This window comes from Thamnophis sirtalis, unplaced genomic scaffold, assembly GCF_051295495.1.
Source record: "Thamnophis sirtalis isolate CommonGarterSnake01/CBP01778 unplaced genomic scaffold, rThaSir2_p1.2 scaffold_3, whole genome shotgun sequence".
Classification (NCBI taxonomy): Eukaryota; Metazoa; Chordata; class Lepidosauria; order Squamata; family Natricidae; genus Thamnophis; species Thamnophis sirtalis.
The window spans coordinates 49,952,831-49,974,149 of NW_028261383.1; the positions used below are offsets into that span (position 1 = coordinate 49,952,831).

A 21,319-nucleotide genomic window follows, 5' to 3' on the forward strand; every position below is an offset into this window, starting at 1 on the left:
TCAGGGGACTACCTAGCTTCATGGCTCTGGGCTCCTCTGGGCTCCCCACGCGAGGCCATCCTTTAACTCCTTTTGCAAGGTCAAGATAGAGGTAGGGGGGCTCTTCAGTTTGATATTTGCAGGTAAGGAGTATACATTCCATTATATTCTTTCTTACTTCTGGGAGAGATCATGGTCACTTACAATAGTGGGGGAAATGTCTTCCTACTTTTATCTACAAAACAATGACTTTGATGCCGAGAAAGTGTGATTGACATAAAATTGGCAAATGAACTCTGTTGTGGCCCAGCAGGATCCGGATGAGCTGCTGATGGACTCAGAGAGCGAGGAACCATATGAGTCTGCCATGGAAGATGTGGAGGATCCTGTGCAGGGTTCAGACTCAGAGCAGGGACCAGAGAGGCTGGTTGGCCACCAGGAGGCGCCCGAGACGTAACTCCGTAGGCAGTCTCATAGAAGATAATTAAGCACCAGTGGTTGTGGATTGGCCCCTCCCAAGAGAGTTTATACCTCCCAAAGACCTATTAGATCCCACAGACTAGGCCTCCTCCGGATTCCATCTGCTGGCCAATGTTGGCTGGTGACTCCCCGGGGGAGGGCCTTCTCTGTGGCTGCTCCGGCCCTATGGAACGATCTCCCTGTTGAGATCCGGACCCTTACCACCCTTCCGGCCTTCCGCAAAGCAACTAAGACCTGGCTGTTCCGGCAGGCCTGGGGCTGTTGAATTATCCAGTCCCATCTGATGTTATGACTGTTGCTGAATTTTTAATTGTTGTTTTTATTCTTGTACCTCCTTCCCTTCTTATTGTTAGCCGCCCTGAGTCTCCCGGGAGTAGGGCGGCATACAAGCTAAATAAACCTAACCTGACCTAACCTAAGTGAGGCGTTGGGAGGGGACTGAACTAGTCTGAACTAGTAATTGAAGAAATCTGTCTGCATTCTAGCCGTGTCATGTGGATTATCTGAGTTGCTTCATTTGAACTTTCTGGGTTGCTGCCAAGCTATTATCTTGAACATGAGTTGCCTGGACCCTCAGCCAAAGGATTTGTTATTGCATTAATTAAATAGTGGCAAACAGCCAAGCCTGTGTTCTGGTTTATTCACAGGCCGGGGGGGTTCAGAACAGAACTCTATGCATGCCTGAAGGCAGTACTAGAAACAATGGGTGAAAACTAATCAAGGAGAGAAGCAACTCAGAACTAAGGAGAAGTTTCCTGATATTCCATTCTAATCCATTCCATTTCTAATTCTATTTCTATTTCTATTCTATAGAGTCTTTAGTCTTCTGTTGCATTTATTGATAAATTTAACTCTTTCATACCAACATGCATACAATTAACAAAAGCCTTTTTTGAGATATGTTAATTTGTTTAAATGTAAACTGAGGTGGGAAAGTCCAGATGAAGGAATAAGAAAACTGAGAAGGGCAATGAAGATCAATGGAAAAGGTTAGGGAAGATTTAAATCCATTTACACAGTACAGTAATCCTAAACTATTTATTGCTAGAACACATAAGCAGGGATAAACATACAGGTAATGATCAGGATCAAACTTGGCAGCTTCTGCTTCAAGTCGTTTTTCTCTACGCTCAGATGCAGATGTTATATCTGGGTTTTTAACATCAACAACTTCATTAAGTTCATCCTGTAAGGAAAAGAACAAATCAATTAAGAATCACTGGCTAAAAAGAAAAAAAAGAAAAAGCAAAACGTACGTTCTATAGACTGAGTTTAGAAAGATGTACATCAAGATAATAAAGATGCTTTGGAAGTATAAATAATTCTTCATGAAAAGCAGTTAAATATTCTAAAACACAAACAGCTGAAAGAATAAACATTCTAGCAAGAATACACATCTATCTAGCAAGAATACACATCTATCAAGGAGCTGTACTCTTCAGTGCAACAAAAAACTTCAAAATAGTACTGGGACATCAGACTTAATGACTATATGATCAATATATTAGCCTCCTATTCCAAGTGGATACATTATTTTCCGTGCCTCACTAACCATGGATTAGGTTATCTTAATCTTTTTTAGTGGATACATATACATATAACTATTATTTGAGATTAGATCATAAGCAAGGCACTCAGTGGTGTAATCCAAAAATTCTCCCTACTGGTTCTGTGGGCGTGTCTTGGTAGTCATGTGACTGGGTAGGTGTGGCCAACTTGACATCACTCACATCACTCACTGTTAGATCCAGTAGCTGCACATTCTGAAGGACATTCTGCCCTTCTGAAGCCCCCAACGCTTTGAGTTCCCCTCCGCCATCTGGTTTGACTGTCCAAGAGAACCTCGGAGCCTTCTCTTGCCCCGCTCTCCATCCTGGAGAGCCTTGCCTCCCTCCATCAATCCTCCGTACAAACTGCCCACCCTGTTTCTGCAAAGGCAGAGTCCCCACTTGGAAGACGATCCAAAGAGGGGAAGGGGATGCTGCAGAAAAGGCCACCTTCCATCTGCTGGTTGTGGATGTGGAAATTGACCTGGCCAGAAATCAACAGTGGGAGAAGCAGTTGGAGCAAATCCCCCTGCTTCAAGGGAGGCCCCAAGAGCAACAAAAGGGGGGCCAGCGACCAAGCCCAGGTCAACATCATAGTTCAGACGTGGAAAGGAGATGGGCAATTTGGGAAAAGGAAGGGGCCTACTGACCTGATGGCATTTCCTCAAAGGAGCCAAGCATCCGTTTGAGGTGTGGACTGATCGTAAGAACCTCAAGGCATTAAAAACCCCACGGAAACTGTCAACCAAACAAGTTTGCTGGGCACAACACTTTAATCAGCTCAATTTTATGCTGAGATACCTCCCGGGAGGGAAGAATTTTATGGCAAACGCCTTATCCAGGTTACCCCAGTATAACAGTCTTAGGTTGGAGGTAATTTATCCGGTCATTCTTTCCAAGCAGCTAGCAGCCCCAGTAGTCACCAGCAGCCAAGGAAAAGCCGACCTAGACGTACCCACAGAACTAAAAAAAATGACTGAGGGAGGTGCTAGCGTCTGATCATTGGTTCAAGTCCCACTCAAATGATTGCATCATGCAGGATGCTCTTGCATAGATGGGAGCCAAGTTGTATGTGCCTGCTAGTCTAAAAAGCGTTGACCTCCAACAGGCACAATTCAAAAGCGGCTGAGCATTTTGAATTTGTGAAGATGTTACATTTGGTTAAAAGACAGTTTTGGTGGCTCTGAAAAAAAGAGATAGAATCTTACGTTGCTAGATGTCCTGTTTGTGCTGTGGCAAAGAGACCACTAGGAAAGGACATATTCCAGTACATTGCCAGACCTGGTGCCCCTTGGAAGGAGATATCAATGTTCTTCATTGTCAAGCTACTAGAAAGTAATGGCAATACTGTCATTTGGGTGATCACAGATTTGTTCTCCAAGCAAGTGCAGTTCGCGCCCTGCTCCGACAGCAAAAACGCTGGTTAAACTGTTCATCCTATATGTGTATAGGTTATCCGGTGTTCCTGAACACCTTATCTCTGACAGAGGGGTCCAATTCACTTCCCAATTTTGGAGAGAGTTCCTAAAATTATTAGGCTTTGCCCAAGGTCTAAGCTCCGCCCACCATCCACAGACAAATGAAACTTGTGAATGGGCAAACTCAGTTCTAGACAAGTACCTCAGGTGCTATGTCAATTATCAGCAGGATAATTAGGCCTACCTTTTGCCATATAGAGAGGTCACATATAATAATTCTGTATACAGCAGTACAAGATTGATCAGATTCAGTGTTTGGCCAGGACTTTGTGCCTATCCCTGAATTGCCCCAGGACAAATCACAAAACCTTTCCTTGTCTGAGTGGATTAAACAGCTACAAGTTATCTGGCCTGTGACTTTTAAAGCATTAGATGAAGCTCAGCAAGCATGTGAAAAACAAGCTGATAAAAAAGGGTGAAGCCAAAAGAATACCAGGTTGGGGATAGGGTTTTCTTGTCTACTATGTATCTTCAGATTACCCAAAAATTGAAGAAACTTGGACCTAAATATATGGGTCCTTTCCCCATTGTCAGAATTCTTACCAGTTACAGTGCAGTTGGAACTGCCCAAAACCCTTAGGAGAATCCATCCCGAGATCCGTGTTAGCTCACTGAAATGGAAACATACCTCCTTAATTCGTCTGGCCCACACCCCTCCTCCTGTCCCCCTCCTTACTGAGGGAGAACAGCATTTTGAAGTCAGAGATCCTTGATTCCAGGAAACATAGGGGGAAAATACAGTATTTAGTGGCTTGGAAACACTTCCCTCCTCCCATAACATCTTTTCTGCAGGAGGGCCGAATGTCAGCCTCTATATTGCTTACTTGCTATCAGCTGCCATAGTAACGGGGAGGGAGGGGGTTTAGGTATTTGGGAGGGAAATTGTGAAAGAAGGAGTTTTGTTTTCAGCATCTTCTGATTGCTGAAGGCTTGTGTTTGGGTTTGGTCAAGGCCAATCGTCTCTGCATATCAGCTGGATGAGGTCATCTGAAGATGCATCCCACATGACAACCTTGGGGGTTGGAGATTGGACATTTAGACTGGGATAACTAGAGCGATTTGGGAAAACTTTTGATATGTACAAGTTTGCGCCTTTTTGCCTCAGATCTTACTCTACTTTCACGTCATATCCAAATACCTTTTCTCTAAACCAATGGAGTTGGAGGTTTCCTTTCATGGATTTTGAAGGAGGCACACCTGACACAAGGAGAAGGTAGGAGGAGAGACAGGAAGAGCAGAATAGGGGAGAGGCAAGGGAAGAAGGAAAGGGAAAGGAGAGGAGGAAAAAAGTAGAAAAAGGGGGATAGCGAAAAGGAGAGAAAAATAGGGTGGCGGTAACATAAAATAGATCTATGGGATGGTATACAAAGCAACCCAGAATGTATATTATAACATTTTATATGGAAAAACAAACATGTAAAAGTGATAAAAATAAATAAGAACAATAACTATGTAAATGCATACCTGTAACTATATGTAAGAGAATAAAAATTAAAAACTAAAAAAAAAACTATAGCATGAGTCCTAGCCTCATTGTCTGTAACACTCAAGTATCCGTGGTGGTTGCTTGCGATTGGTTTGTGAAGAATTTTAATCGATCCCCAATGGGAAGGACTGTTAGAGAGTCACTTGGCCCTGCAAAAGGGCCTGGTGCTAGACCACTGAAATCGCTGCCTGGTCTGAGGTTGCTGCCTACCTCTGTCACGAAACCCAGACCTGTCCTGTGACCTTTCGTTTCCCTGGGAATAGCCCTGCTGGTACTGGGGGGCAATGAAGCTGGGGTCCATTGCACAAAAAGACTGCCAGCGAAAATATGATGGAGCCCTGCAGCCTGCATGCCGGTGTAAGCATGGCAGCACCTTCCTTTTGTCCCTATTCTCAACTAGAATGGGTTCTAGTGACTCTCCAAAGAGATTACCTCCCCTGAAGGGAGCTGAAGCTAGGCGCCATTTCAAATGCATGTCTGCCTGCCAATAGCGGAGCCAAAGCAGGCGTTGGGAAGTCACATTAGACGCCATAGCCCTAGAAGCAAACTTGGTCACTTTGAGGGTTGCGTCGGAAGAAAATTCCATGGCCACCACCAATTTCTTTACATCTTTGTGCAGATGGGTGTCATTGGGTGGAATTCTTGCCTGTAACTGGCAAATCCACAGCAGGGATGCTCTATTAAAGAAAGACGCAGCAGTAGCTGCCCATATCGCCCAGGCTGCCGCCTGATGCCTTTTGCGGAAAATCATCTCCGTCTTATGGTTTTCTGCCTTTAAGTCCCCTGATATGTTTGAAGGAAGGACACCGGAACAGACTAAGGTGGCTACAGGAGTGTCTACCACTGGGACCTTCAGGAGCTCCTCCAATTCAGGAGCAGAGCTGTACATTCTCCAGTCATTGTTACTGGGCACAGCCAGAGAACCAGGTTGGTTCCATTGCTGTTATATGACATTAATGAATAATTTGGAGGTTGGAACAGGCAGTGAGAACAGCCCTTCAGTAGAGCCAACCTCAGCTGGGGCCTCTGTCACCCCCATGTTGGCTATTGCCTTGGCCTTGTAAAGAAGTGACTTGAACAAGTCCGGCCGAAAAAGTCGTAAAGAGGCAGGCTTCTCTGGGAGCAGGTCTTCATCCTCTGAAAGTTCTAGTTCTTACTTGCTGCGCAGGGAGGGGCGTGGGGAAGGAGGCCCCTGTGAGGGTCCCAAATATGCCTGATTGAGTGCCTGGAGGTCGTATGGTTGGTCCCTCCATGACAACATTGCCTCTATCCCCTGTGATATAGCCTGAGATATCAGGGCACATATATCTTGAGTGAGGTCTATTCCTTGGCCTGGGTGTGACCCCACAGGTATTGGGGCATAGGCGGCTTCCTGCGCTGAACTCATGGTCATGGAAGCAGTCTCTACACCCGCGGTCACTAAGACGGTGACTGCGGTAGATTTGTCCCTTGATTGTCCCCTGAATGGAGCCCCGCTGCAGTGGGTGTGAAAGTGGCTTCAGGAGTCACGCGTCTAGTCATGTGAACAGACCCCAATCTTGCGGACGTTAAACAGGCCAGAGGGTTTAGATCTGGCATATAGTCTGCTGCTTGATAACTTTGCACCTCAGTGGCACCATCTGGAGACCAGTCCTGCCCTGCCTCAATGATTGAAGGTGAGCGTTCTGGCTGTTGCTGAGGAGGGAAAGACTCAAACTCTGAAGTGGGTGGTTGTCTGATTGCCTCTGCCTGTCTTGTTGCTTTGGAGAATTGCTTCTCCAGTGTTCTTTCAGTGTTCTTTTAGCGTCCCTTTCCGCAGCTGCTGAAGTTGATCTGGACAAATACACTTTGGTTCTGTTCCTGTCTAGGGCCATTCTAGTGGCAGCTCTGCCTACCCTAGGAGCAGGTACTTCATATAATTGTCGGGGGGAAGGTTCCTCTCCCAAGCTGCTGTTTGATATGGGGTGATCAGCCATCTCTGCTGATAGAAGGTCGCCTTGATTGGCGCTGCCACTGCAAACAGGCAGGCAGGAAGGTGTGGGAGGTGGCGGCAATCTGGCTGTCCCAGGAGGGCCTGCACACATGGTGCTGTAGGAAGGGCGCAAAAAATATAGTCACAAAAATTGCTCAAAGTTCACTGGCGTCACAGAGAAATTACAAGCCTCGGAGTGTAACCAAGTGATCCGGCAGTGACTCCGGATAGCCTCGGGCCAGTAGTCAGGCTGCAGAGAGCGTTGCCACATGCAAACAGGTCAGCACACACACAGTAATGGCTGCATGGCAGGCAGCGTGCATAGGAGGAAACAGGCCTTCATGGAGGTAGATGTCCCCCTTTAAATTTGGCGCAAGAGTGGCAAACGGACTCTCCTGGCACTGTAGACAAGCTGTGGTTGCCATAGAACAGCCCAAGTGATTGGGCCGTAGATCCAGTGCCCCGGGCTGGAAAATAATGTTGTGGCCTTGTCTCCTTACCAGGAAGCCATACACTTACCAGCAGCCGAATTCCTGGTTGCAGATGCGGGGATTCATGCCTGTTCCTCTTGTAATGAATAATCCAAGGTGGGTTATTTTTTGCTCAGACTAAGTAAGGAGAAAAAGAATTCACATCTCTCTAGGCTAGACTGAGCTCAGTCAAGCAGAGGAGGTGTGGCCAAGACTTTTTCTAACTCAGTCTCTGGGCAAATAGGCAGAAGTTAAGCCATGCTTGGATTCTCCAAGCAGCGCACAGGAGAATATAGTCAATTCTTAATGGCATGCTAAATGGATTTGAAAGGATTGTTGTGCCATAAAAGCTGACTCATCAGGTTCAGATTTCAAACCTCTTTCTCTATTTATTAAATAGAGAAATATTATATTTATTACAGAGGCTTGGTACAATACTGAAAAGATTATTTAGGTTTAAAGTGATGTGGCCATACACCATTTATCAAACGCTGTTAGCTGTCCCTTGTCTAGAGCTCTTTACATATCTATAAAAACGTAGTCACAATAAAAAGAAGTGGCTACAATTATTGCTGCAATTTTGCAGCACAATAACTCTTTTAGACTGACAGGTATATGACAGGTATAAACAAAGCCACAATGATTGACTACAGCAGAAATTATTTTGTTACACTTCTATAGTATAAAAGGAAAAATTCCCCAAAAGAAGATAAAATCAGGGAATTGATTAGTTATCTTTTGTTTAACAGTTACCGGTAATCATTTTCTTTAACTTTAGTGACTGTTCAATTCTCAGCATCCTGATATTTGGCTAATATCAATGCATAACTAACTGAAAAGCGGGCAATGGTGTCCCTTGGAAGCTATAATGCTTTACGATAAGGATTAACATTCACACAACCACATAACATTTGCTTTTTGATAACGAGAATAATCTAATTTCTTCTTGTAAGCCTGTGTTTACCTGTCCATGTGCTACTTGTATCATTTTCTCTGGAACCTATTCTTTATTATTTCCTTTTTCAGTTTGCTGCTATGTTGAAAAAAGGCCTTCTCAAGGCTTTGAAGAATACATCTATAAATTTGGCCACTTTAAACTTACCCTTATCTTCATGTTATTTAAGGGAACATATTAAAGCACGTATCTAAACTTAAAGATGTATGGATGTAGGGGATGTCATAATGATTAAAGCTAAATGGTTCATTCATCACTAAAGTTTTCCTTTCCATGTTTTATCTTTTTCAAACATTTAGCTTTACTACTTTAGCTTTTTCTCTTCAGTTAAACAGAAATATCTTTCTTAAAAACAAAGCATTAGAAAGTCTGTCATGCTTGAGCAATGTTTTAAGGTTTACAACTTACACTTTTTAATATAAACTGCATAATATAGAGTGAAACATCTTTTTTCCTCACAGTTTTCCGTTAAAGGGAAACTACTTTAGACTACAAAATGCCATAAAATGGCAAATTATAAAAAGGAATTTTATTAAGCTCATGAAGCAAGTGAACATTGTTATGGGACTTTATACACTTCTGCAGAAATTCCAAACAAATAGTGCATAAAGTTTCAAAGTAAGTAATCTTTACAAATATACATGTCAATATACGTATACCCGTAGCCATCTCTGAACATCCCCAATTAAGACCAGAATTTCTGCTGCCAAGTGATGCGGTTAAGAGAAACATGTGTCCGGGATTGCGTAGTGATGACAATTTTACTAGGCACAATTACAGTCGTTAGGCCCAGATTGTATCACCATTAGGCCAGGGCTTCACATTTTTCCTGCTCTGCTGCACTTGTCCCCATCTTTAGCAGAAGAGATGGGTCTATATAATTTATTTTTGAAAAAGAATTTGGGGAGCCTTGTTTCTCTATTAACATGTACTGGAGGTGAAGAACTTTTATTTAAATAAAACAGTAATGCTGTTTCTTGCTGGTAAACTATTGGAAGATGCCTTTTAGCACAGCGGTCCCCAACCTTTTGGGCACCAGGGACCGGTTGCATGGAGAGAGGGTTTTCTGTGCACCAGAGAGGTCATGGTTTCACATGCTGCCTGCATCTCAGGGATGGGGCTTCGCTTGTTTGTGCAGCCCAGTTTCTGGCAACCTGCAGCCCAGTGCCGCTCCACAGACCAAGGGTTGGAGACCCGTTTTTTCATATTAAGAAGTGGTTTATTCTCCTTGTTTTATTGAATAAAGTGACAAATTCTATTATGGATTGGATGTTAAGTAAAATTAAAAGATTCCAACTTGGGTCTTAATACCTCTACTGTAAAAGTGGGAAATACTGCACCAAGAAATATGGAGACCAGGCAAGACAGACAATGAAGCATGAATCTGGCTTAATCTGCTTTACTATTCTGAACTGTGACCCATTTCTGCTGCTATCCATGCAGTTCTGGTTACTGAATATTTTCCACCTGTGATCTAAATTGAGGATATCACTTTCCCACCATCTACCTATCTCCTTCCCCCCATCTCTGACCTGTCAGTTGGAGTGTATCCACAAAGGGCCAGTAGCTGGTCGGATCCAAACTACTGTTATGTTTAGTATAGATCTACTGACATCAATCATGCTTGCAGTAGGCTGATTGAAAACAGTAAGGTAATTTATTTATCATTGTCAGGCAATTTATATAATATAGATTACTAACAGATACTATATTCTTCCTAAACTGTTGTGGAATCAAGGCTTATTTATCCAGTGGCGTTCAAGTTCCATCTTTTCCAAGTATTTCTTTCTCTCCAATTTAAGATTCAAAGATTATAAAATGTTTCTTCTCAGGCCCAGCCCGAGAACAACATCAAACAATTCAGTTAAAGTGCAGTTTTGTTCATAGCATAAAACAAAATCTTGCCAGACTAAACATATATTACTCTCACCCTAACATATATACCCCAGGTGATTCTAGGAAGTGGCTATCCTAAATTACTTCCTCTGTCTCCTATCCAGCTCTGGATTATCTCTCGTCTCACCCCTTCCTTGGAATGTGCTCCTCCTTTTTTTCTGGAAATCTGCTGCTTCGCTATTGTCCATTATAGCACCTCCCCCTTTGTAAACACATTCCAACACATTTCCCATGAGCCAATTTCTATTTCTTATTGATTTCTAACACCATTTTAAAAAATAAAATTGAAAAGATTTAAACAATCTTTTAGACAATCTTTTAACTTACACAGCAATTGCCATCAAGAACATGGCTATAGGGAGCTGTGGTGGCGCTGTGGTTAGAATGCAGTATTGCAGGTTAACTCTGTCCACTGGCTGGAATTTGATCCTGACAGGGCTCAAGGTTGACTCAATCTTCCATCCTTCTGAGGATGGTAAAATGAGGATCCAGATTGTTGGGGGAAATATGTTGACTCTGTAAACTGCTCAGAGTGCTGTAAAGCACTCTGGAACAATATATACGTCTAAGTGCTATTGCTTTGCTATATTTTATATTTATATTACTCAGCACTTTTTCAGATATCATCGTTCTGTGATGTGAAAAATATATCAAATATCTGTGTTTATGTAAGGTTTCTTACCTGGAGACGTCTAAAAACTCCTGATTTCTGACTTCCAAATCCATAGGAACCAGATGGACACAAGGAATCCTCCAAGTTATCTTTCTGAGGAGTTTGTTCTATTTCCCAGTAAAATTCCTCCTCTTCTTCCATGTTCTCATTTGGAGCATCTAAATAAGCATTGCCATCAAAAGTTACTATAACAGCAATATTAAACTTTTGTATCATTTAGAATGTATTGCATGAAATTCTACCTAAAAATATATTTACTTAATGAACAATTCTCTTAAAACATTGAAAGAATCAGGATCATATGATTTACGCTGTTTTTCAAATTAATCACAAACACATAAGATCAGGATCAAGATTTCCCCCACTGCCAAAATAAATAAAATAAAAAATAAAAGAAAACACCCAGTCAACACAAAAATACTTCATAGTAGTTCAAACCTACATGATAAAAAAGCTCAGAGTTACCAGATTGTATGATCTGGCTAATATTTCTCTGCTCAATAAATCACAGAAAAAAATTATACATGTGAAACTATGTATAAGGATCTTGTCTTAAAGTCTAGTTTAATGAAGAAATTTACCTTAGGTCTGTTCTGAGGGTAGGTTTTCCCCAATCCCCCCACCCTCTTAGTCTTTCTAAAGCATTGGCTGCCTAACATATATGTGAGAGAATAAGAGAGTTGGAAGGATCTTGGGGGTCTTCTAGTCCAACCCCCCCAGCCCACCCCCAGGCAGGAAACCCTATACCATTTCAGACAAATGTTTGTCCAATCTCTTCTTAAAAACTTCCAGTGTTGGAACAACCATAACTTCTAGAGGCAAGTTGTTCCACTGATTAACTGTTCTAACTGTCAGGAAATTTCTTAGTTCCAGGTTGCTTCTCTCCTTGATTAGTTTCCATTCATTTCTTCTTGTCCTGCCCTCAGGTGCTTTGGAGAATAGCTTGACTTCCTCGCTTTTAAATCTCCTTATGGATACTTATGGCTGATTGTATTTTACCTACCTGTATTTTAGCCTGGGATGTTTGTGTGATTCAGTGTGTTTATATGTTTTTATATTCTTTCTAGTTTTCTATATTGCCTAGTATCCAATGGAGTTGGGTGAACAATACATTTAAATATTTTTAAAAGAATTTCTAAACCACTAACGTGGTTTACTTGGGTTTAAAATAATGTCATGTGTCAATTGATGTGATTTACTTAACAAATAATAGTGAAAACCATGACTTAGTGGAAGTGGAATAGTAGCCTTTCACAATTCTCCACCAGCTTGGTGGAAAGCTATACCAAGGATAAGTTTTATTGTATTAGTTTTAGCTCTTCTTGTTTCTAAAAAAAGAGCAAAGCAATAGCCTGAATTTAGTTCACAGATGGAAGATATTCAGTAACCAAAACTGTAGAGATAGCCACAGAAAATGATCACAACTCAGTAGTAAAGCAAATTTAAAAGATTAAACTCAGCTCTTAATACCTCTAGGTAGAAATGGGATATATGACTACAAGAGATCATGGAGAAGAGATAGGACAGACAATGAATAATGAATCTGGTTTGTTTTCCTTAACATCCAATCCATAATAGAATTTGTCACTATATTCAGTAAAATATGAGAATAAACCATTTCTTTATATGTTAGAAGGCATCTTCCAATACATTTTTCATCTAGAAGCAGCATTACTATTTTATTCAAATCATTAAAAGTTAACTTACAAAATGTCCTAACCTCCAATGTATGTTACACAGGGAAACAAGAGCCCACAAACCATTTTTTAAAAATAAAATCATACAAACCCATCTCTTCCACTAAAGGTTTAGCTGATCGGGATTTCTTTGGTGCTAACAGAGCTGTCAACATATCTAAGCCATCAAATTTCTCTCCAGGAGTTTCTTTGGGAAGGTGAATTGTAAATATTCCTGGAAATAAAAGGATGAAATCAACCAAAGGCATTTTCCCCGAAATGCTTTGTTTTCATATCTATTTCTTAAATGCATTTCATTAAGAAACACTAGGACGTATTCATAATGTCCCCCCCTCTGCTTTTTCCATTTTCTATAAAAGTTTGGATGGGCAGAGGACGGGGATGGGATTGGATTACTTCTTACATTACCACACATTCCTCCAAAACCTACACCAGAGGTCTGAGGAATCCCTCAGGGCAAATTCTAATAAAGTAAAATAAATGTAGGGATGTGTAAGATAATGAAAAAGCTCAACAGTAAATGTAGTCTTACATTTACATAATAAACACATTAGGGTTTTTTTGGATTTAGTACAACAAAGAAAACCTTCATCCTACTTGGCTTTCCTTCCTTCTATGAAGGGAAAGATCAGGAAATCCTCTTTCCTTTCATTTATTATTTACCCATGTTCAGAAAAAAGAAGAAAATGGATGCACCAGCAATTCAAGTTTCTTTCTGAATAGGGTATGATGTTATTTTGGTGAAAAGATATTTGTAACATGGGAATCTTCCTTATCTGTCTAGTGGCCATAAATCATTTTAAATGTGTTGTTTATCTCTCTGCAGAACGGCATTTTAAATCAAGGACCTGCCAGAAGCCAAGATAACATTGGTGAAATTGGAAGTAAATATATGCTGCTTCTGCTGCAATATATCTATATATGAAAATATTTGCAAAGCAAACCTGAATCATCATAGGATGCTTTCTCTCTTCCATCTTCTACAACTCTTCCAGGAAGTGTCAATCTGTCAAAGGAAAAAAAGCAAGTATTTTATTTAATATCTATTATTACTATAAGAAAAATGAGCTAGCAGTGTTCAGATGTAACAATTTGAAAAATCAAATTACACAGACTCTACAATGTATAGTAAAACAAGTCCAAATAGTAAGTTATATATAGATGGCAAACAGAAAAGCGAATATGATTTGTGAATGGACAATTACTAGTATTACTTTTATCAGGAATGTCAGAGTAATCACCATGTCCTTGGCAGAGTTGTGAATGGAACATGCTGAAATTCTGTCAGACTTCAGCCGCTGTTCATTTTTTTTGTTTGCTTTCTCCTTTTTGATCTATTCAATTCAAGAAGAAAGCTTGTTTTATTTATAAATTTCAAATGCCAAAAGATTCGGGGCACTCCATTCAGTTCCAGATAACATTTATGCATGCTATCTAGTACTGCAAAATTAAAAACAACATCCAGTGACATAAAAAGCAACTATTATATAAATTTGAATTTACTGTGTATTTGGGTTTAACAGACATTACTTCCCTTCACCAAATAATCCACCGAGTTCCTAATGTAATATATAACATCTCTTTAAGAGAACAAGAATTATAGAAATGGAGTGATAAATATTGTGTTTCAACATACACATAAATGTTAAGTATCTTATTGTTACACTGTCTGAATCTCTGTTTGAGTGTATGAATTTTAAAATAATAATTATAAACTAAAGTGCTCTGGGACTTTAGACCGCCAGTTTGACACCCCTGACATAGAACAACTGTGGCAAAAGAAAGCAAAGACAGCAACAGTAGTAATAAGTGCTTTGGGTACAATTCCAAAACATCTGGAGAACCAGTTAAACACTACCAGCACTGACAAACCACCATCAGTTAATTGCAAAGGGCATCTTTGCTTGGAATAGTTTAAATTCTGCAATAATACCATTTAACACCATTAAACAACATCATCTGCCTATCCCAGGTTCTTAGGAATGACTTAGGTAGATAAAAATGCCAAATCCAGTCTAAACATCTGGCTAACTGTGCGATCTACCATAATTATAATTCCAGTGTGGATTGGTAGATAAATATTTTTCCACTTCCCAGTTTAGGGCTGTGAGAAAATGACTGGCACCAAATCACCAAACCAGCTTTGAAGTAGGACCAAGTAGCAGAATCTCTTTACTCTTAGCCCAGCAACTTAATTACTGTACCATACATGTTCGTGTTTGTGTGTGTGTGTGTGTGTGTGTGTGTGTGTGTGTATGCATACAAAGAAATTTCTCCATATAGTTACCTATAGCAACCAAACATTGTTTCAATTCAAAGATATGTCACATAGGATTTAAAATAAATTATTTCATTTTTCTCTCCTATGCAGGAGATAAAGAAATGTAATGCTGTTCTGTATGCTGATTAAAACACTTCTAATTTGCATATGAGATACTGTGATATAAACAAACCATGTTTAATTGCCCAACATAACCTCCAAACCCATAGCAACTTTGTCTGTTATCAGTTAACACTCTATGATCTACGATATTCAGCTGTGCTGAATATTTAAAAAATAGCAGCGATACTTACGAAAATAATTTATTAAACTAAATAGACAAAATTAAGTTGAGAGATCAGATGATAACAATATATTAGATGAAAACTAATATGGCTTACCTGAGAAAGTAAGGTTTTCCATAAAAATGAAATGAATTCCCTTCAAAATGGAGGTCAAATTCTGAAACTCGTGCATAAGGTACTTTGATAATTATTGTGAGAAAATCTGGATCTTGACTCAGTTCAAATACTGGAGTTATCATGATGAATATCGGAAAAATCAATACCACCACCTATAAAACAGTCAGAAAAAAAAACAAATTATTCTTGGGCCATGTGTATCAATAGCATGTGAACACCTGAAAATAACTGAACATTTCTAATAAAGTACTTCCAGTTGACTGAAAGTTATTCATTATAATCAAAGAAAACATATTTGTGGGGTAAGATTAAAAACATCTGTATATTTACTTATGCTACATTACTTAAACAATATATTTAATTTTATATCCCATCATTCTTCAGTTAAGGGAGGTACGATAAATTCCTGAATAATCCTTATTCAGAACAACCAGATCAAGTTAGCTGCATAAAAGTATAAGTTTATTTTTACTTCTTGGAAATCTACAAATTTGGGAAGGACCTATTATAATGGGTCCAGATTTTTTTTATTCAGCAGGCAGCATTGTTTGCAAGGTGCTCTACTCAAAAGAATCCTAAAAAGGATTAATCTTTGTTGTTGTTGTTATTAGTGTTATGGTTCCTTCCTTCTGCAGTCTCAGCATTGCTACTGGTAAAAAGCTTGGGTGTCCAGCATAATGCCCGAGAATGTCAATGCATCTTGCCAGTTGCAAAATGCCCGGTCCCTCTTGACAATTTATATCTTTCTAAATTATTTTAATTTTAGAAACAAAGAAACTGTCACGCTGCAAGGAAAATGTCATCTTTATGTGCAGGATTCTCAATACCATATACCAGCTGCATTTTTCCCGTTTCTATTATTTTTAATATTTAGCAAAGAAAACACACAGAGAAATTTTAAAACCTCATATAAAGGTAGTCCTCAACTTATAACTATTAGTTTGTGACCGTTTGAAATTACAATGACTTACAACCAGTCCTTGCACCTATGACTGTCACAACATTCCTACAAATCAAAATGTGGGTGCTTGGCAATCAGCATGTACTTATGACAGTTGCAAGATCTCAGAGTCATGTGACCTTCGTAGCTAGCTTCCCACAAGTAAATGGGGGAAGCTGGATTCACTTAACATCCACATAATTAACTACTGGGAGGATTCACTTAACAGTTATGGCAAAAAAGGTCATAGAATTGGACAGGATTCATTTCATTCATTAATTCTTATTTTGCAATGGGAGTAGTATCTGCTCTGTTCCAATTAGGGTCGTAAGTCAAGGACTACCTGTATACTGTTAAACTGAAGAATACTTAAATATTTAAGAAGCTCTAAAATCCATACTTTATAAATTAGAAATTATCTGGCTGCCTTATCACTATCATTTAGTATTGCACAGCAGACTTTTTCCATTGAAGATCTGTATACTGCATGAGTCAAAAAGAGGGCTGTGAAAATATCTAGACCCCTCACATCCTGGACATAAATTGTTTCAACTTCTACCCTCAAAACGACGCTATAGGGCACTGCACACCAGAACAAGACCCAAGGAAGTTTTCCCCCGAATGCCAACACTCTGCTAAACAACTAATTCCCACAACATTGTCAAATTATTTACTAAGACTGTATTACTATTCTTCTTCTCATCCTTTCTAGTAACTATCTCTTCCCACCTACGATTATAACCATGTTGCTTGTATCTTTACATTTTATATTGTTTTGTTTCCTAGTATGATTTGATTGATTTTGATTGTAACCCATGACTATCACTAAGTGTTGTATCTTATGATTCTTGATGAATGTATTCTATTTTATTTTTCTTTATGTACACTGAGAGCATATGCACCAAAGACAATTTCCTTGTGTGTCCAATCACACTTGGCCAATAAAAGAATTCTAATTACCTAGAAATTATCCAGTGTTATCATTGAAGTTACAGATCTATAAACAACATGTCAACTGTAGCCACAGCTGTATTGTTTGGTATCACAAAACCATTTTCTCCCTAGAAATGATGATACTTTCCTAAATAGACAATCCCACAATACACAGATTATATATATATGCTACACCACCTCTTCTTCTTCAAAACATTAAATCTGCTAGCTTAAACATATATGAGTTTAAGAACCCTAGCCCTTTTGAATATTCAGTATTTCTGCATAAATATAACCTAAAACATTATGGGTTTTTCCACACAAGTCCCAAAACTATATGAAAAGAAACAAATTAAATAAATGAGGCAAAAACATTACACTTCTTTATTTACTGAGAAAAATGACCCAAAGATACATATTTGCATATGGAAAAGTATGTGAACGTTTGGTTTGGTTTGGTTTATTGGATTTATATGCCGCCCTTCTCCCAAGGACTCAGGGCAGCGTACAACATTAAAAAAAACACATATTACAAAAATTAAAAAAAAATTAAATAGAATATCCCAAACAAACCCAATTAGGATTAACAATATTTTTTTTAAAAGTTCGATTAAACTTTTGCTTTCAGGAACACCACACTGATGGCAATAATTGCAACTAAACATTTTCAATAACTGTTGATCAGTCCTGCATATCAGCATTTCTCAAAATTGAGAAATTTTACACTATATCCCTCGTTACAGAACAGCTGCAGCCCAGGGAAAATGGTAAAAATCCTCACATCAACTTCAGATTCTTCAGTAACATTTTTATAGAATTATAGTCAGGCCATTAACTTTGTCATTTGAAAATATTAACTTGGTTCTCCTTTAACCATTATTTGATTATATGGCTTGTGAGTTTTGGATCATTATCTTGCTGCATGACTCACTTTCTCTTGAGTTTCAATTCATGGACAGATCAATATTGGTCTCTACATCTCAGGCCCATTGGCTGGATCATGTGCCTCCCACAAAGAAACTTGCCCAAATAATGCCTGACACATTCAAAAATGCATGTCAAGTTTTGGGGGTTCCTTATAAACATGAGTTTGTACATCCTGGAAAAATACATTTAACATGCTTTATTAAACACAAGTTTAGCATTCTTTCAAAAGAGCTTTAGACCTGTTTAAAAAACAGCTTTAAGAACATCACAATTCTTGTGCTGCACAGGAAGTTGATTTAACCCAATTAAAGGATCCAGATAGAGGCAACTGCATTCCAGATTCTTATCCTGGTAAGTGCATTATAGGTAGTCCTCGACTTACCTATGGTCAAGGACTACCTTTATGGAGCCCAACATTTCTGTTGCTGAGCAAGACAGTTAAGTGAGTTCTGCCCTATTTTATAACCTTTATTGCCACAGTTGTTAAGTGGAATCACTGCAGTTATTAAGTTTGTAACATGATTGTTAAGTGAATATGGCTTTCCCATTGGCTTTGCTTGCCAGAAGGTTGCAAAAAAGAGACCACAGGATTTTGGAACATTGCAGCTGCTATAAATATGAGCCAATTGCCAAGCATCTGAATTTTGATCAAGTGACCATGGGAATGCTGCAGCAATCATGTAAAAAAAGTGAACTGTCAGTCACTTTTTTCAGTGCTATTGTAACGTTGAACAGTCACTAATGAGTAATTTCACAAGATTATACTTGTTTTTAAAACTTGAAAAGAAGTGCTGCCCTTTTGCCAAAAGACTATATCTAGTTGCTGCCATCCTTGCTATTTCGTGGCAGTAGTAGGCAAGGATGAGGCTGACTCATCACTGATGGACCTGGTTCACTCTGCACCTCTTGTAAACTGAACTGGCAAATCACAAAGGAGATCTGGACTGAAACCAGGATGAGATATTTTGTGGGAGAGGAAATGAATTCTTGAGCATTCACCAATCACTTCCAGTTATCCAACATTAAAACTTAAGAACAGCAATATCCTCTGGCCTGGCTATTCGGCCTTCAGTTTAATTTATGCTTATGCACTTTTCTGCAAGTCCCCACTCCCACCCCACACCTTTTGAGAGTCAGTTTGGTGCAGTGGTTAAGGCTTCAGGCTAGAAATTGGGAGATCAAAAGTAAAGTTTTGCTTTAGGCACAAAACCATCTGGATTACCTTCTCAGTTTCTCTCAGCCCTAGGTAAAAAGCAAATCACTTTGGGGGATTAAAAAAAAACTTGCCACAAAAACTGCAGATTTTTGTCCAGTCTTCAAGAATCAGACAGGAGTGAAGGTTAGAAAAAAAAATCCCTTCCTGCCAGCTGAGCTCTGGAGTAAAGCAAGGATGAGATATTTTGTGGGAGAGGAAATGAATCCTTGAGCATTCACCAATCACTTCCACTTATCCAACATTAAAACTTAAGAACAGCACTACTTTCTGGTCTGGCTAATCGGCCTTCAGTTTAATTTATGCTTATGCACTCAAGAATCAGACCGGAGTGAAGGTTAGAAAAAAAATCCCTTCTTGCCAGTTGATAGGTTGCCTGTATTCTGTGTCAATGAAAAATTGACCCTTATTAATTTTGTAAGCCTATGTACACACACACATGCATGGCTTCCATGCTTTTTTGAGCGGACCTTTGCTCAACCTGGCAACTAAAAAAGATGTTGAGACTCTAGAAAGAGCGCAGAGAAGAGCAACCAAGATGATTAGAGGCTAAAACATTTAAAGACCGGTTGCTGGAATTGGATATGTGTAGTTTAATGAGAAGGAATAAGGATGACATGATAGCAGTGTTCTCAGGGGTTACTACAAAGAGGGAGTCAAGTTATTCTCCAAGGCACCTGAAAAGCAAGACAATAAGCAAAGAATGGAAATTAATCAATGATAGAAGCAACCTAGAATTAAGGAGAAATTTCCTGACAGTGAACAATTAATCAGTGGAACAACTTGCCTCCAGAAGCTGTGGTTGTTCCAATACTGGAAGTTTTTAAGAAGAGATTGGACAGCCATTTGCCTAAAATGGTATTGGGTTTCTTGACTAAGCAGGGAGTTGGACTTGAAATCCTCCAAGGTCCCTTCCAACTCTGTCATTCTATTCCAGGAGTCAAACTAAGGCAAGGGAGGGGACATGGCCCGCTGAAGCCATTAATACGACCCGCGCAGGACCACGAGGTTGCTCCACCCACATCGGCCCACCTACCCGCTGGCCCCTACCCACCTTCTGGAGGCAGGGGAGGCCAAAAATGGGCCTGTTTTTGGCCTCACCAGCCTCAAGAAAGAGAAGCAGGGAGAGGGAGGGAGGGAGATACACACACAGAGACACAAAATCAGAAGTCCCTCACAGCCCCCACCACCCAAGCAGCCACATCCCTTCACTAACCTGCTTTCCACCCCCAGGAGCATAACAAATTAAAGTTTAATTTGTGTGTATTGTTTAATAGACTACTATATTGGTAAAGCGCACCCAATTGCACGACCATCTAGCGATGCCCACCCAGCCGGTCTCCCCCCCCCCAACAGTCTGAGGAACTGTGAATTGGCCCCGTTTAAAAAGTTTGAGGACCCCTGTTCTATTCTACTTCCAAATACGCTTGCAATTCAATCCTGATTTCCAGCATGGCCAACTGATGGGGATGGTGAGCTCTGTAGTCGAACAGCTCACAGGAAGGCAGTTAATATATGGAAACTTTGAGCTGCCACGCCCCCCCCCCCCGTTCCCTCTACATTTGGGATGAAAATGACAGACGACCGCTATTAATTGGCCCTTTCTCTACGGACTGCCCAGCCTTTGCCTTCTGCGGTCACTCCTTCATCTACACGCTGAGCAATTAAAGTAAGGAAGGCGGCGTGCCGCCAATGAACCCCTCGCCAACACTCACCGCCCTTGGAACCTTCAACCACTTCCACGCGCATCTACCGGCGTTTCCGCGATTTGTTTCTCCGCCTCCAACCTTGCGATTCTCTGACGGCGATAAGGGTTCCCTACCGCCAATCCAACTGCTCTTCAGCAATAGGAAACCGTAAAGCGTATAGGAAGGCGGTCTCTGAGGGGTAGGAGGGCGGAACGAAAGCTCATTGGAAAATGTTACCCAATCAGAAGTGGTTAAGGTGGCACGAAAGTGATACGGATGCTGGAAAAGGAGGGAAAAAACAAAGCCGAACGACCCATGCAGCCG

General features: G+C 40.2%; 1 protein-coding gene across 1 annotated transcript in view; it reads right to left on the reverse strand.

Moving 5' to 3' along the window:
• Positions 1-21,118, reverse strand: part of SHQ1 (SHQ1, H/ACA ribonucleoprotein assembly factor) — an 85,776-nt gene extending 64,658 nt beyond the window's left edge. Inside the window, exons 1-6 of the mRNA XM_014056051.2 lie at positions 21,023-21,118; positions 15,274-15,446; positions 13,557-13,618; positions 12,704-12,826; positions 10,925-11,073; positions 1,533-1,645 (exon numbers count right to left, since the gene is read on the reverse strand). Of these exons, the coding sequence (XP_013911526.2) occupies positions 1,533-1,645; positions 10,925-11,073; positions 12,704-12,826; positions 13,557-13,618; positions 15,274-15,416 (590 nt within the window). The 5' untranslated portion in view covers positions 15,417-15,446; positions 21,023-21,118. The remainder of the gene's footprint in view (positions 1-1,532; positions 1,646-10,924; positions 11,074-12,703; positions 12,827-13,556; positions 13,619-15,273; positions 15,447-21,022) is intronic.
• Between the last annotated feature and the right edge of the window lie 201 nt (positions 21,119-21,319).